Genomic DNA, 17,714 nt, shown 5'->3' with positions numbered 1-17,714 from the left:
ACAGGATCCCCCACCTTATGCGAGACTCCCGACGAGCTACGGGGTGCATCCGGATTGGCACGGTAAAAATCCTCAAGGAGACAAGGGTCCGCGAGGTAGGAGGCTGGCACCCAGGATCGGTCCTCCGGTCCATAGCCTTCCCAGTCGACCAGGTAGACCAACCCCCTACCCTGTCGACGAACCCTGAGAATCTCCTTCACTGTCCACACCTGATCACCGCTCTTGAGAACCCTGGAAGGAGGGGGGGAACGAGTGGGGGGTGAGAGAGGGCTGATGGACACAGGCTTGATTTGGGACACGTGAAAAACTTGGTGGATCTTCATGGAAGATGGGAGAGAGAGACGAACGGCAGCAGGGTTGACTATGGCATTGATGGGGAACGGTCCCACATAGCGGGGTGCCAATTTAGAGGACTGTACCCTGAGGTGGAGGTCTTTGGCCCTTAACATCACCTGCTGCCCGGGCTGATAGGACGGTGCCGGGATGCGGTGCCGGTCGGCGTTGCGGCGCATCCTGTCCGATGTCTTCACTAAGGCAGTCCGGGCAGTCTTCCAGACCTTTCGGCAGCGTTTAAGGTGGGCCCGAGTTGAGGGTACCGCTGTCTCGACCTCTTGCTGAGAAAACATTGGTGGTTGGTAGCCTAGAGAGCACTAGAAAGGGGACATACCTGTGGCGGAACTGGTCATGGAATTGAAGGCGTACTCCACCCAGGGTAAGTATCTGCTCCATTGAGAGGGTTGGCGGGCGGCAACACAGCGGAGCATTGTCTCTAACCCCTGGTTGGCTCTCTCTGCTTGTCCGTTACTCTGTGGGTGATATCCAGAGGTGAGGCTGACTGTAGCACCAATTCCTTTGCAGAAAGACTGCCACACGCGGGAGGTGAACTGGGGGCCACGGTCAGAGAGTATGTCCTGGGGAATGCCGTGGAGTTTCACCACGTGTTGGATGAGCAAGTCGGCAGTCTCAGCTGCGGAGGGAAGCTTGGGGAGTGGGACAAAATGTGCAGCCTAAGAGAATCTATCGGTTATGGTTACGATAATGGTGTTACCTTGAGAAGCGGGGAATCCGGTCACAAAGTCCAGAGCAATATGAGACCAGGGTCGACCAGGAATAGGTAGGGGGCGTAAGAGTCCCGCCGGAGGGCTGTGGGAAGCTTTGTTGCGAGCGCACGTGGAACAAGCAGCGATGAACTTTCTGGTGTCAGTCTCCATAGATGGCCACCAGAATGAGCGTTGGATGAAAGATAGAGAGCGGTGGACCCCCGGGTGGCAAGCGAAGACACTGGAGTGACCCCAGTCTAGTACTTTGGAACGAAGGTCAGGTGGAACAAACAGTCTGTTGGGGGGTCCACCACCCGGACCTGGGTTTTTGAGAAGTGCCGCTCTTACCAGTGCCTCAATCTCCCAGGTGATCATCCCCACCACCCGGGCAGGGGGGAGAATGGGTTCGGCTGAGGGTGTGTTGATGGTCTCCTCCGAGAACTGTCTGGAGAGGGCATCAGCCTTTGTGTTGCGGGAGCCTGGTCTATAAGAGAGCGTGTAGTCAAATCTACTAAAAAAATGTGTCCAACGTGCCTGACGGTCATTAAGTCTCTTGGCAGAACGAATGTGGATGAGGTTGCGATGATCGGTGAGTACAAGGAATGGATGCTTTTCTCCCTCCAGCCAGTGTCTCCACTCAGAAAGAGCGTCGTGTACTGCCAGCAGTTCCCGATTACCTGCGTCATAGTTGCGCTCCGATGGTGTGAGTCTTCTGGAAAAAAATGCACATGGATGTAAGACATTATTCCCCTGGGCACGCTGGGAGAGTACCGCCCCGATGTCTGAATCTGATGCGTCCACCTCGACGATAAATGGACAATCAGGATCGGGGTGGACGATTACCGGTGCAGAGGTGAAGCTCCTCTTCAGCCTTTGGAAAGACACATTGGCTTCTTTGGTCCATTGAAATGGGATGAGGGTGGAAGTGAGGGAATGGAGAGGGGCGGCCACCTTACTGAAGTCCTTTATGAAGCGGCGGTAGAATCCTGCGAAGCCCAGAAAACGTCTCAATTCCATCCTTGTGGAGGGCTTTGGCCACTGTGTTACCGCCTCTACCTTTTTGGGGTCCGCCTTGATGTGTCCTTCTTGAACAATATGACCGAGAAAGTTAACTGAGGATTTGTGGAACTCACACTTCTCGGCCTTGACAAACAGACGGTTCTCTAGTAGGCGCTGCAGAACCAGTCGGACATGGTGTTTGTGTTCCTGTAGGGTTTTTGAAAAAATGAGAATGTCATCAAGGTACACTACAACAAACTGGTCCAGCATGTCTCGCAGTACATCGTTTACCAGGGCCTGAAAAACCGCCGGGGCATTCGTTAGGCCGAAGGGCATCACCCTGTACTCGAAGTGCACCAGGTGTGTGTTGAAAGCTGTCTTCCATTCATCCCCCTTCCTGATGCGTACCAGGTGGTACGCGTTGCAGAGATCCAATTTACTAAAAACTATGGCGGGAGAGAGGGGCTCAAAGGTAGAGCTCAGGAGTGGGAGAGGGTATTTGTTCTTGATTGTGATATTATTTAGTTGACGGTAGTCAATACACGGGCGTAGAGATCCATCCTTCTTGCCCACAAAGAAGAATCCTGCCGCCACCGGGGACTTAGAGGGGGTAATGATGCCGGAAGCAAGAGAGTCTGAAATGTATTCCTGCATCGCCTTCTTTTCGGGTAGGGACAGATTGTATAGGCGACTAGATGGGAGGACAGCATTGGGCACAAGGTCTATGGCGCAATCGTATGGTCGATGCGGGGGAAGGGAGAGTGCCTGTTCCTTGTTGAAGACCTCGGCAAGGTCATGATAGACAAGTGGAACATTAGTGAGGTCCTTGGGAGGTACGGTGGCCTTGGGTCTGACACTCGGAGGAACTGCGGATCCCAGGCAGTTAGCGTGACATGTAGCGCTCCAGGCCAGGATCTTGCCTGTGGACCAGGCAATGTGGGGCTCGTGCTTGCACAGCCAAGAGCGACCAAGAACTAGGGGGGAAATGGGAGCATCCAAAACCCAGAGGCTAATGGTCTCAGTGTGGTTCCCAGAGAGGGTAAGTGAGAGGGGTTCCGTCCTGTGGGTTATGGGACCAAGGGGGTGTCCGTCCAGGGCTTGAGCCGGTAAGAGGGTCTCAAGCGGTAGGATCTGTATACCCGCCTGTCGAGCGAACTCCCGATCCAAAAGGCTGTCGTCCGCTCCAGAATCCAGGTAGGCCCCGATAGTTAGGTTCTTGGAGTTCCATGACAAGGTCGCTGGGAAGAGGATGCCAGGATTCCTCCGCTTGCGGGGAACGGACGTATGGCTCACTAGGATTCCCCTGACTAGTGAGCCTTGTCTTTTGGCCGTATCGGGCAGTTCCTGATCACATGACCTGCCACGCCGCAGTAGAGACAGAGGTGTTGCTGGAAGCGCCTCTCTCGTTCTTCGGCTGCTAGGCGGGATCTGCCTAGTTGCATGGGATCGTCCGTGCTGGTGGCCCCAAGGGCAGGTAGTGGTGGCCACATGGCAGCGTGCGGTCTGGTTCGGGGACTTGGACTTGGGCTGCTGTGCGCTCGCTCAGCAGCTCGCTCGATAAGTCTCTAGTCCATCTGGAGAGCGAGGTCAATTAAGGCCCGGTAAGACGTCGGGCGGTCCCTTAAAAGTCCGTCCTTTACTGCGTCACTGAACCCGCGTCGGAACGCGCTCTGGAGCGCCTTATCCCCCCACCCGCTGTCAGCTGCGAGGGTGCGAAACTCCAGGGTGTATTCGGCCACAGAGCGGGAGCCCTGTTGAATGGAGTGGAGGCGGGAGGCGGCATCCCCCCCGTCCACTGGGTGGTCAAACACAGCCCGGAACTCTGAGCGGAAGGCAGAGTAGTCAGTTCCGAGTCCACTGCTTTGGTCAATCGCCGCTGTGGCCCATCGCAGTGCTCTGCCTGACAGGAGGGAGAACAGGAAGGCAATCTTGGCCCCATCAGAGGAGTAGCGGGAGGGCTGGTGCTGAAATATAAGCTCACACTGAACCAAAAATCCCCGGCAGAGTTCAAAATCTCCCTCAAATGTTTTTGGGATGGCAATCTTGGGTTCTCGGGTGAGGGAGGTGTCCAATGTTGCCGCAGCCGCGGAGGCACCCATACCCGGCGCAGGTGGAGGGGGGGTTCTTGGCTCAGGGGTGTCCAGCCTTGACAGCAGGGTGGCAAAGGCAGCATTAAGCTGGGTCTCCAAGTCATCAAAATGGGACTGGTGCTGCTGGAGGATAGTGTGCATGGTGGGAAGATCAGGGGTAGTGGTGTGTTGGGGAGAGGAAGTGGGGGGACCTCTTCCTGTGCCGTCTGGTTCTGACATGGCCAGAACGTACTGTGAAGGTTTCAGGGAGAAGGAGACGGCACAGAGACTGGGAAAAGCTTATAGCCTGGGGCGTCTTTATTTTAACAAGGATATATCTAATGCTGTATGTATATATATAATATAATATATATCTATACAATAATATTTCAATATAATTTATATAATATATTATTTGATATGATATATTATACAAAACTATATTATATATTATTATATAATATTATACTATATTATTCTATATATATATATGTATGTCAAATCTGATGTGTATGTAACAAAGAGGAAATGGGTGCAAGACTATGTGTGGAATTTAACGGGAGGTGTTATTTACCGCAAGTGTTGGAGGTGCGTGTTGAGAGGAGCTGAGCTGTCAGGCGCAGGCAAGGCAGGTAGGGAAGTTCAAGGCAGAAGCGTGGTCGAGAGGCAGGAGAGAGTCGTCGTTTGTCCGGGGGCGAGCAAGGGATCGAAAACCAGGAAGCCAGAGGAAGACAAGGGGAATCCAAAAAGCACATGACACACAGCGTGGCTCGGGAACGCACACAGGGAGCTGCGGGGTGAGGAAAGACACGATAATTAACGCATGGGAAAAGACACAGAGATCAGGATCAAAAATTCAACTAGGATGCTGGAGACGAGCTTACGGCACAGTTGCTACGTTCTGGCAAAGGATCACTGGTGGCGGGGGTTCTTGTACTCCTCTCTTTCATTAGTGCCGGCTGCGTTGATTACAGATGGAGCGCAGCTGCCTGCCGCGGTTTGAGTGACATGCGCGCGGTCAGAGGCGCACCGGATGACGCGCGCAGCGCGGCTCCCGACAGATTGCGCACTTGTGTGTGTCCGAGCCGTGACACAACTAGCATGAATGCTAGGAACAAAATAAAGCTTAGTGTGGAAGCTAGCGAGATAGAGCATGAAAAGACAAGTCATCAGCGGTTGCGTGAAAGCAAACTAGAGTCCGACAATGAGTGAGGAAAAGGGGCGAACTTAAATAAGGCAGTAATCAAAATAGAAACAGGTGTGCGTTAAAAACGAAGGGGCAGCTGAACTAATAAGCTACCATGGTGACAAAGCAAACAGGAAATGAGTCATACGGAGAGAAATACAAAAACTGGAAACAGAACAACAAACTGTGAAGATCCGAGCAGCGGATCGCAACAAATAACCTCTATTATCAACAATACAATTGTTCAAATGCAACAATACATATATTTAATGATAACTTGAAATACAAAAGAAAGCAGATTGTTATAGTAACAATAGGTAAAGTTTTGTCAGTGTGCCATGTGTTACCCAGTTTACCCTAGGGCAACGATGTTAATATTTGTTGATGAAACGTGTTTTTATGCATGAGTGTATGTATGTATATGTACTGTACATGAATATGTACAGTGTGTGTATATGTATGTTTCTAAAGTGAATGTACATAAACAGTATGTATATATGTATGTTTGTAAAATGAATGTGTGTGGATGTACAAACATTGAATGTGTAGGTATGGAATGTATTAGTGTATGTATGTGGGAGCGTCGGTACCTACGTGTGTATGTATGAATAACTGTGTGCATGTGAGTACAGTATATATGTGTATTTGTATGTACAATATATTTGACTCCCAGTGTGTGCGGGAGCCAGAGTACGGCCCCAGCCACCCAGAGAGCCCAACCCAAAACAGCAGGTGTGGCGCCCAGAAAACAAGGGACCACCGGCCCCAATGCAGCCAGGTCGGTCAGCGACAGGAACCCCAGGGCTCGGCCCACCGTGCCGCCCCGATGAACCAGCAGCAGGCCGTAGAGAGACGTCGCCGGCAAAGGACAAGGCACAGGAGAAGCAAGGGACTTCCAACCCCCAAGCCAGAGAGAGACCACACCCCACACGGGCAGAAAGGCGGGATGCCCCGCCCGAGGGGCCCAGAGACTCCCCGCAACCAGACGGGAAACTCGCCCATGCCTCATCAGCTACCGGGCCCCCACGAGCCCAGCCCCCACTCCTCGGAGAGCTCGGCGGGGCCCCGCCCCAGGCCACCCCGCCCATGTAGGCCGCCGCAGGACCGCCCAGCATGGGGTCACGGGAACCACCGACCCCACCCGCAGGGACCCCAACGATGGAGATGGAACAACCAGCAACCGCCCTTGGGAGGGACAAAATAAAAATAATAATAATTAAATATATATTTTTTATGATTAATAATAATACTAGTAGTGTTACATGAGAGGAAGGAGAAGGAGACGGAATAACAGCGGGAGGTCTAGCTCAACAGGTTTTATTTGAGCTTGATGAGTACGTGAGGTGTGTATGCTACTATGTGCGTGGATGCAAGGCTATGTGTGGAAATTAACCAAATATAAGTTACCGAATGTTTTTGTAAGTGCGTGTTGATTGTGGTAGCAAACAAGTCCAGAGGGGCGAAGCAAAAGAGGTTTTCGGAATCCAAGCGAGGTCCGTAGGGGGAAGGAGAGAGACGTCCATAAGTCCAGGTCCGAGCGCGGGAGTCGAGGGTCGAGGAAGGCAATCACAGTCCGGGGGGTACAGATCAGCAGGTGAGACGCACAACTCACTGCGGAGATACGGAGGAACTGTGGGAACAGGAGACGACAAAGACATATAAGGACAATAGGCACGAGGGAGACAAAGCGAGCAAGAGAGAGAGAGACACAAGTGAGGAGCCAGAGACGTGAAGGGATTTGTTCCGGCGTAGAATAGTCAGTGGAGTGAGCCTTTATGCTGCTGCCTCTCGTCAAGACCAAGTGCGTTGATTGATGATTGCCCCCAGCTGTGGAGGCACGTGGCCGCTGTCTGCGTGGCACATGCGGGGGCGTGTCCTGCCGTGCTTGCAGCGTAGCCTCTAGGTCAGGGGTCGGGAACCTTTTTGGCTGAGAGAGCCATACAAGCCAAATATTTTCAGAAGTATTTCCGTGAGAGCCATATATTATTTTTTTTAAGACTGAATACAACTAAATGCGTGCATTTTTAAGTAAGACCAACATTTTTAGTATACTAAGTCTCTTATTCTTTTTTAATAACATTGTTATTCAGAAGCTAACCAACAATAAATATAATACTTCATGCCATTAATGCGACTTCTTGAACAGGTGCGGTAGAAACCGGATGGATGGATTAAAATGAATGAGAATGTTTTAAAATTTGAACGTTATTTTTGACACTGTGATTACCAGTGAAATTATTCATTACTTATCGTGTTAAGCAATATCAGCTAAGATGTATCTGACAGCCGGATGCAGTCATCAAAAGAGCCACATCTGACTCTAGAGCCATAGGTTCCCTACCCCTGCTGTAGATGCTCTTGCTGAGGAGGGAGAAACAGACTGCGTGTGCGCCGTAACAAGTAGTGACTATAAAAAAAAAAAAAAAACAAATAACACCAATAATCTAAAAAAATAAAATACAATAAATATATATTACAAAAAAAGTATATATATATATATATATATATATATATATATATATATGTATATATATATATATATGTATATATATATATATATATATATATATATATATATATATATATATATATATATATATATATATATATATATATATATATATATACTGTATATAACCAAATAGTAGCCCAGGCGTTTATTTCACAAAATAATTTTTGGAGACGGGTGTTATTTGCACAAGGCTTTTATTTATTTTTGCACCAGCCTGCACCAGGCCCTTATTTGGTTACAATGGTTTGTGTCCAGTATTTTTTTTTTCTTGTAAAAAACTTTAAATGTAAAAGTTATTGTAAACATACAAATAAAAAAACAAGACTACCAAAATACAAGGCCTCAACATGGCAGTAGTGCAACAATTGTCAAACAGAATACCAATACTGAAAATAAATAAAGTTTTTAAATAAAGCAGCCTACCGGGAAAAATTAAATTATGGTACCAAGTACTCAAGTATAAACCCACCATCAAAACAGAACAACAATAGTGTCACTTAAATAAAAGAAAGGCTACAGTATTCCAAGTTTCAAATAAAGCAGCATACAGGAAAAATACAATTATGGTACCAAGTACTCTATAAAACCATCAAAACAATAATACATGCAATAAATGCAACTCAAACTCACTCATCATCCTCCTCCTCCTCCCCTTCTTCCTCCTCCTCTTCCTCCCCCTCCTCTCCCTCACCCCCCTCATCATCATCTTCCTCTTCAATCACAAGTTCATTGAGGAACTGCTGTTCCTCATTACTCTCCTCTTCCTGAACCACAGCAGCACCCTGCTGCATAGCCCTCAACAGCATCTCCCTGCCTGCCTGCCATGGCTGTCCCTCTTTGAGGCAGTAAATGAGCTGGTCCTCACTCCCATCAGCTGCCACCGTCAGCCCACACACCTTGTAGGATACCAGAAAGCAACAATCAGCTATGGCCACTGTTTGCAACACATGCACACACATACACACAGCCAGCCAGCCTACGTTGAATGAGTTGATCAGAGTGTCCCGATCCAGAGCATCCCAGGCTCCCAGGACCCAGTCGACCAGGATGCGGCGGGAAGGGGCTCTCAGGTTTCCTGACTTGGTGTAGGTCTTGTCTTTATCACCAGCCATCCAGTTATCATAGTAGTCACGGAGCTGCGCTTTGAAAGGGCCATTCCACACAACATCGGTGGCCTGCAGGTACTTTGTGCAACCTCCAGATATAACAGCCATTGTAAGGTTGTAGCCCCTTTTGAGCTCTGCCTTCGTGGCCTCGCTGATAGGGCATCGGTACGAGTCCCATGCAAGTAGCCTCGGTCTGAAGTGAAATTTCCCCACTGCCCTCTGGAGCCAATCCTTTCTCAGGTCATCATTAAACCAGCCATTCTTGGAGGAAGCTATGATCACCCCGGGGATATTCTGCATAGCCTTTACATCACGGACAGCACCTTTAAACACAATGTAAGGCTTCAGCTTTTTCCCGTCTGCTTTGGCTGCAAGAGCCACCGTGATGCGTGCCTTCTCGTGGCCGGTTGTTTTGAGGCAGATGGAGCTGGCGCCCCTCTCATTGACCGTACTAAAACCAACCATGTCAAACCAGACGGCTGTTTCATCCATGGCGATGATATTCTTGGGCTGGATTTTCTTGGCCTCATCTGTTTAGGAGAGAAAACGAGGAAGTTGACAATCTCCTCAACGGGAGCGTCCTTCTGTGCAACAGTTGTTCTCCTCCTGAGGGTAAAGTTGTTCCGATGCAGGAATCGATTAAGCCAGTCACTCGTTGCACCCAACACCACCCCGGTGTGTCTCGTGTCACTCGCGGTGGCATACAACTCCTTGGCCTTAATACAGATCATTTTGTGGGACACACGGTGGTTCAGTCTACGAACGTGATGTATCCACTGACACAAATTAGCTTCAAGCTCGTCGCTCACTTTCTTCCTACCTCCGCCACATAAGCGAGCCCGTTTTCCACCGATTGCCGACTGAGATAGCAGTTCTCCCTTTTTTTGTTTCCATTCGCGTACACGTTTATGGTCAACGTTAAACTGCCTGGCCGCTGCCAAACCAGAATTCTGGTCCGCATACTTCACAACCACTAGCTTGAACTTTAAGTCAAACTTTCTGTTCTTTTTCCTCCTTAAAGTATTCCCGTCCATCAGCTGTGGTTTACCGCTATACATAGGCTATTATTAGGAAGAGGCGTTTAATCCACAAAATGGGCTCAGACCCCGGGCGGCTTTGAGGACATGGGCAGTTATTTGCCCAAGGGCGTTTACTTGGTAATATACGGTGTATATGTATATATATATATATATATATATATATATATATATATATATATATATATGTATGTATATAGTATATATATATATATATATATATATATATGTATGTATATAGTATATATATATATATATATATATATATATACATATATATATATATATATATATATATATGTATGTATATAGTATATATATATATACATATGTATGTGTGGGAAAAATCACAAGACTACTTCATCTCTACAGAACTGTTTCATGAGGGGTTCCCACGGTATCAAGCACTATTCTCTGGATAATCCAATTAAGACATATATATATATATATATATATATATATATATATATATATATATATATATATATATATATATATATATATATATATAGTGAGAGTAAAAAGTATTTGATCCCTTGCTGATTTTGTTGGTTTGCCCACTAATAAATACATGATCATTCTATACTTTTACTGGTTGATGTATTCTAACATGGAGAGACAGAATATCAAAACGAAAATCCAGAAAATAACTTTCAAGAATATATTTTAATTCATTTGTATTTCATTGAGGGAAATAAGTATTTTATCCCTCTAGACAAAAACAGTTAATACTTGGTGGCAAAACCAAGTATTAACCAAGCACAGCGGTCAGACGTTTGTGGTAGTTAACCACAAGGTTAGCACACATATCAGGGGGAATTTTGGCCCACTCTTCTTTGCAGATCCTCTCGAGATCATTCAGGTTGGTGGGCTGTCGCTTGGCAACTCTGACCTTCAGCTCCCTCCATAGATTTTCAATAGGATTGAGGTCCAGAGACTGGCTGGGCCACTCCATGACCTTAATATGGTTCTTCTTGAGTCACTCCTTTGTTGCCTTTGCTGTATGCTTTGGATCGTTGTCATGTTGGAAGACCCAACCACAGCCCATTTTCAGCTTCCTGGTAGAGGGGAGGAGGTTGTCCCTCAAGACTGCACGGTACATGGCTCCATCCATCTTCCCACTGATGCGGTGTAGTAGCCCTGTGCCTTTGGCAGAGAAACACCCCCAAAACATAATCCTTCCACCTCCATGCTTGATGGTGGGCACAGTGTTCTTTGGGTCATAGGCAGCATTTTTCTTTCTCCACACATGACGTGTAGAGTTTAGGCCAAATAGTTCAATTTTTGTCTCCTCTGACCATAAAACCTTCTCCCAATCACTTTGTGCATCTTTCAGGTGATCATTGGCACACTTTAGCAGGGGTACCTTTCGGGCACTGCAGGATTTTAACCCACTCCGTCGCAAAGTGTTGCCAACTGTTTTCCTGGTGACTGTGGTCCCAGCTGCCTTGAGGTCATTCACTAACTCCTGCTGAGTGGTTGCAGGACGATTTCTCACAGTTCTCATGATCATTGCAACCCCACGAGGTGAAATCTTCTGTGGAGCACCAGATCGAGGTTATACTTTTTAAATTTTCTAACAGTTGCACCAATGGTTGTTACTTTGATTCCCAGCATCTTGCTAATGTTTTTGTAGCCCATTCCAGATTTGTGCAGGTCAACAATCCTTTCTCTGAGGTCCTGAGAGAGTTCTTTTGTCTTACCCATGTTGGAGAGCTTGGAATCTGTCTGAGTCTCTGATCAGGTGTCTTTTATACAGTTGATTAGTTAGAACAGGTGTCTTCAATTCAGTCTTCAATTCCCAAGTTGATTGGGAGTGTCTAACTGCTCTGTAAAAGCCAGAAATCCTAATGCACACTAGGGGATCAAATCCTTTTTTCCCTCAATGAAATACAAATCAATTAAAATATATTCCTTAAAGTTATTTTGTGGATTTTCTTTTTGATATTCTATCTCACCATGTTTAAATACATCTACCATTAAAAGTATAGAATGATCATGTCTTTATTAGTGGGCAAACCAACAAAATCAGCAAGGGATCAAATACTTTTTACTCTCACTATATATATATATATATATATATATACAGCATATATATATATATACTGTATATATATATATATATATATATAGTATATATATATATATATATATAGTATATATATATATATATATATATATATATATATATACTGTATATATATATATATATATATGTATATATATATATGGGCTTCACGGTGGCAGAGGGGTAAGTGCGTGTGCCTCACAATACGAAGGTCCTGAGTAGTCCTAGGTTCATTGTCGGGCTCAGGATCTTTCTGTGTGGCGTTTGCATGTCCTCCCCGTGAATGTGTGGCTTCCCTCCGGGTAACCCGGCTTCCTCCCACTTCCAAAGACATGCACCTGGGGATAGGTTGATTGGCAACACTAAATTGGCCCTAGTGTGTAAAATGTGAGTGTAAATGTTGTCTGTCCAGCTGTGTTGGCCCTGCGATGAGGTGGCGACTTGTCCAAGGTGTTGTTGTCTCTTATGACCTCATTAAATAATAACGTTTTGAGAGACAATGATCTAATGTTTAAAAAGCCCATATTACAGGGGTTTTTTTGTGTTAATGTTATCTCTAGTAGTGATATTATTATCGTTACCTTTATTTCGTGTAGTGCACCTTAAATAATTTTGATCACATCGAGGAATTGATATGATGGGGATCTTCAGATTGTTTGCTTGGTACTGCGATAGATTTAATGCGTCATAATTTGCCACCTTTGTAGAATGTATGTTCACTGCTGGCACAGTCACTACAAAAAAAACATTATGCGAATTGCGTTTTATTAAAGGAGAAATGCTATGTGTGCAGGAATTTTCCAGCCTGGCGCTGGTTAGTTCTATCTTAAATGACTCCTCACCCGGACTACCAGACACTTTAATTGCCTGTGTTTGAGCGTGTTTTAGTGCAGTTAGTCATGTGTGACTCAAATAGTGATCTATGTTTCTATATAGAGTGATTGCATCTTCCCGGCTAGGGGGAAGGCTGTCCCTCAGCAAGCCCGTTTTGCCCTAGAAAGAGAGTCGATTATCAATAAATATTAGTCCCTGTTCCCTACAAAAACTAGCCAGACTAATCTGCAATACCTCTCATCATTGCCTCTCGCAGACAGGGCGCCAGAGACAAGTACTCGCTGCCTGGACATCAAGCAAGAATGGGAAATAATTCCACTTAAAAAATTAGTCTCCTCAGTTCCCAAACATTTACTGAGTGTTGTTTAAAGGAAAGGCTATATAGTGGTAAAAATGCCCCTGTGAAAATGTTTTTGCTAATGTATTTCTGCCATTAAATTCTAAGTTAATGATTATTTCCCAAAAAAAAATAAAGTTTCTCAGTTCGAACATAAAATATCTTGTCTTAGCAGTCTATTCAATTGAATATAAGTTGAAAAAGATTTTAAAATCATTGTATTCTGTTTTTATTTACCATTTACACAACGTGCCAACTTTACTGGTTTTGGGTTTTGTAGTTACAGTCTAATATTCATGTCTTACATTTATCTACAAGTTGTCATCGATCCAACAAATGTAACGTCGGAGCATCTTCGCTCCGACGTCAAAGCGGAACGGAAACAAGGTGAGGCTAAAGCAGCCGTGAAAGCCGTCCTTGTAATGCTCGCTGGTGACCGCCACGCCGGCATCCTTTAAGCGGCGCACGTACATGAGCCCGTCGTCTCTCAGCACGTCGTACTCGCAAGTCACCACGTACGAACGAGGGCACCTGGCCAGCACCTCCGAGCTCGCCAGCAGGGGCGCCGCACGCACATTCTGCAGAACTAACGCCTCCCGCCTCTCGTGCGGTGTTTGGCCGTGCCATGAAACGACCTCGTAGCCGTCCTTGTACTTTGGCGGCAGGAGGGCTGTCCAGTCGACGCACACCCTGAGCTGCGGCAAGATGGCGGACTGGTAGCGGTTGGACAGAAAGTAGTCCTTTAATGAGCGGTCCAGGCCGAGGTACTGCAGCCAGAAGTCCACCATCAGCGACCTGGAGAGCAGCACCATGTCTTGGTTCTGCCGATAGGATGGCGTGTTGAAGTCCACAGCTTGGAGTGCCGGGTATACCAAGGCCTGCACGCAGAACTTCACGCTCATGTTGTCATCGTTTGAAATCTGTGACGTGAAGTAGAAATGTGTTTGAAAGCAAATACCAAACTTCAAATCTTCTCCTGCTAAAAAACGAGGAATAATTTTTGTTCTGCTCATCGATGCAAGTGGACTGGAACACCAAAACTGTAAGAGAATATTTGAATGCTTCATGGTTCCATTCCTGATTACCTCTTGAGCAACTGCTGCTGCCAGGTTGCCCCCCGCGCTATCACCGGACACGCCCACACGACACGGGTCCACGCCGTACTTTGCCAGCACCTCTGGGGACAGGAAGTGCTTGGCGGCAGCGAGGCAGTCCAGATATTGCGTAGGAAATTGTGCCTCTGGATAAAGACGGTACCTGAGAGGACAAAACGGTAAGATTTGAACGTGTTAGACATCAGGTCTCCCGGCAGGACTTGGACTTACTCCACTGAGACCAAAACTGCATTAAGCTTCTCAGCCGTCATCCTGTTGTTTTCATGGTAGGAACCTTCTTCTGTCATCCAACACAAACATTCCTTCATTACCCAGTTTGCACAGGAAGTCTAGATGAGATCAGCACTTACTGGCGCTGCCCAAAGCCCAGCCTCCTCCATGCAAATACAACAGGCCTCTCCTCAAACCACCCTCCGCGCCCGGCTCATAAACACGCACGGGGACGCCATCGAACATCACATCCCGGACCCTCATCAAGGCCTTCTTGTCCTGCCTGCATGTCAAGTTTTTCATGATGCCCTCCACGCTCCTGGAATACCATCCAACCAACGTGATGCTGTGGCCCACACCCACACGCTCCAACAGGAAGGCCTGGAAGATACGTTTTATTAATAGACATATTTTTTTATCACAACTCATTGCGGAGCTGCTGCTAAAGATGGAACATTTGGCAGAAATACCGGACAATTCCACAAACTTTATGGCTGGCTCACATCGTGGTCACTCCGTGATCACGTACGACCGCCAGACACTTCTGGATGTGGACACATCGGGCCGTTTTGGACCGATAGACACTTGCGTGCTAGACTTGCTAACTAGCATGGGAATACATCGGCGGCTACATCCAGCGGCCCGTGAAGCAGGGGAGTCTAGTAGCAGCGGGGGCCGTCTACGGAGCAGACGCCAGCGGTGTGATCGGAAACGCGGATGCCGAGCGGGGCTAAAAACAAAACAGAAGGCTAATCCCCACAGAACACCACTTTCCTCCATCCCGAAGACGGATTTAGATGGAAAATGCGAGACTACTGGTCTGGGTAAGGAGTCAGTTAAATTAGAACAAGTTTTTTCTGCTTTGAGTGTTTCAGAGTTGGACATGTGTTTTACTGAGGTGGCTAACTATGATGCGTGCAGTTTATCAAAGCAACAAACAAACAATCGGAAAATCCCCGTTACTGAGGTGGCTAACCATGATGCGTGCAGTTTATCAAAGCAACAATCAAACAATCGGAAAATTCCTGTCGTATCAATTCCTAGATATGGTCGTAACTATACTAAATGCACCGGGCATAATAAACACAACATTATTAATATTGCTACTACGGATAATTTGATCAAAAACTCCCTAAAACAGCCCACTACCTATAATATAGGTTTTTTAAACATAAGATCATTGTCTCCTAAAACGTTGTTATTTAATGATATTATCAGAGACAACAATCTTAACGTCATCGGTCTCAGCGAAACCTGGCTTAAACCAAACGACTTTTTTGCGATAAATGAGGCATGTCCTCCTAACTTTACACATGCGCATATTGCCCGTCCGCTCAAAAGGGGTGGGGGGGTTGCACTAATATACAACGAAAACTTTAACCTTAGTCCTAACATAAATAATAAATATAAATCGTTTGAGGTGCTTACTATGAGGTCTGTCACACCGCTGCCTCTACACCTGGCTGTTATCTACCGCCCCCCAGGGCCCTATTCGGACTTTATTAATGAATTCTCAGAGTTCGTTGCTGATCTAGTGACACACGCCGATAATATAATCATAATGGGGGACTTTAATATCCATATGAATACCCCATCGGACCCACCGTGCGTAGCGCTCCAGACTGTAATTGATAGCTGTGGTCTCACACAAATAATAAATGAACCCACGCATCGCAACGGTAATACGATAGACCTAGTGCTTGTCAGGGGCATCACCGTTTCCAAAGTTACGATACTCCCGTATACTAAAGTATTGTCTGATCATTACCTTATAAAATTCGAGGTTCAGACGCATGTTCGTCAAACTAATAATAATAATAACTGCTATAGCAGCCGCAACATTAATACAGCTACAACGACAACTCTTGCTGACCTACTGCCCTCGGTAATGGCACCATTCCCAAAGTATGTGGGCTCTATTGATAACCTCACTAACAACTTTAACGACGCCCTGCGCGAAACCATTGATAACATAGCACCGCTAAAGTTAAAAAAGGCTCCAAAAAAGCGCACCCCGTGGTTTACAGAAGAAACTAGAGCTCAGAAATTATTATGTAGAAAGCTGGAACGCAAATGGCGCACGACTAAACTTGAGGTGCACCATCAAGCATGGAGTGATGGTTTAATAACTTATAAACACATGCTTACCTTAGCTAAAGCTAATTATTACTCAAATCTCATCCACCGTAATAAAAACGATCCTAAATTTTTGTTTAGTACGGTAGCATCGCTAACCCAACAAGGGACTCCTTCCAGTAGCTCAACCCACTTAGCTGATGACTTTATGCAATTCTTTAGTAAGAAAATTGAAGTCATTAGAAAGGAGATTAAAGACAATGCGTCCCAGCTACAACGGGGTTCTATTAACACTGACACGATTGTATATACGGCGGATACTGCCCTCCAAAATAGTTTCTCTCGTTTTGAGGAAATAACATTAGAGGAATTGTTACAACGTGTAAATGGAATAAAACAGACAACATGTTTACTTGACCCTCTTCCTGGGAAACTGATCAAGGAGCTCTTTGTATTATTAGGTCCATCAGTGCTAAATATTATAAACTTATCACTCTCCTCGGGCACTGTTCCCCTAGCATTCAAAAAAGCGGTTATTCATCCTCTTCTTAAAAGACCTAACCTCGATCCTGACCTCATGGTAAATTACCGACCGGTGTCTCACCTTCCCTTTATTTCAAAAATCCTTGAAAAAATTGTTGCGGAGCAGTTAAATGAACACTTAGCGTCTAACAAGCTATGTGAAACCTTTCAATCCGGTTTCAGGGCAAATCACTCCACGGAGACAGCCCTTGCAAAAATGACTAATGATCTATTGCTAACGATGGATTCTGATGCGTCATCTATGTTGCTGCTCCTCGATCTTAGCGCTGCTTTCGATACTGTCGATCATAATATTTTATTAGAACGTATCAAAACACGAATTGGTATGTCAGACTTAGCCCTGTCTTGGTTTAACTCTTATCTTACTGATAGGATGCAGTGTGTCTCCCATAACAATGTGACCTCGGACTACGTTAAGGTAACGTGTGGAGTTCCCCAGGGTTCGGTCCTTGGCCCTGCACTCTTCAGCATCTACATGCTGCCGCTAGGTGACATCATACGCAAATACGGTATTAGCTTTCACTGTTATGCTGATGACACCCAACTCTACATGCCCCTAAAGCTGACCAACACGCCGGATTG

General features: G+C 46.2%; 1 protein-coding gene across 1 annotated transcript in view; it reads right to left on the bottom strand.

Annotated features, from left to right (window-relative positions):
• Window positions 1–12,191: 12,191 nt before the first annotated feature.
• The window catches only part of LOC133549474 (neutral cholesterol ester hydrolase 1-like), a 12,173-nt gene continuing 6,650 nt past the window's right edge, over window positions 12,192–17,714 (bottom strand). The window contains exons 2-5 of the mRNA XM_061894921.1: window positions 14,654–14,894; window positions 14,514–14,583; window positions 14,274–14,445; window positions 12,192–14,108 (exon numbers count right to left, since the gene is read on the bottom strand). Of these exons, the coding sequence (XP_061750905.1) occupies window positions 13,500–14,108; window positions 14,274–14,445; window positions 14,514–14,583; window positions 14,654–14,894 (1,092 nt within the window). The 3' untranslated portion in view covers window positions 12,192–13,499. The remainder of the gene's footprint in view (window positions 14,109–14,273; window positions 14,446–14,513; window positions 14,584–14,653; window positions 14,895–17,714) is intronic.

The sequence above is a fragment of the Nerophis ophidion genome, linkage group LG03, assembly GCF_033978795.1.
Source record: "Nerophis ophidion isolate RoL-2023_Sa linkage group LG03, RoL_Noph_v1.0, whole genome shotgun sequence".
NCBI classification, from domain to species: Eukaryota; Metazoa; Chordata; class Actinopteri; order Syngnathiformes; family Syngnathidae; genus Nerophis; species Nerophis ophidion.
Note: the sequence above shows the minus strand (reverse complement) of the source record. Positions and strands in the feature narration are given on the sequence as shown.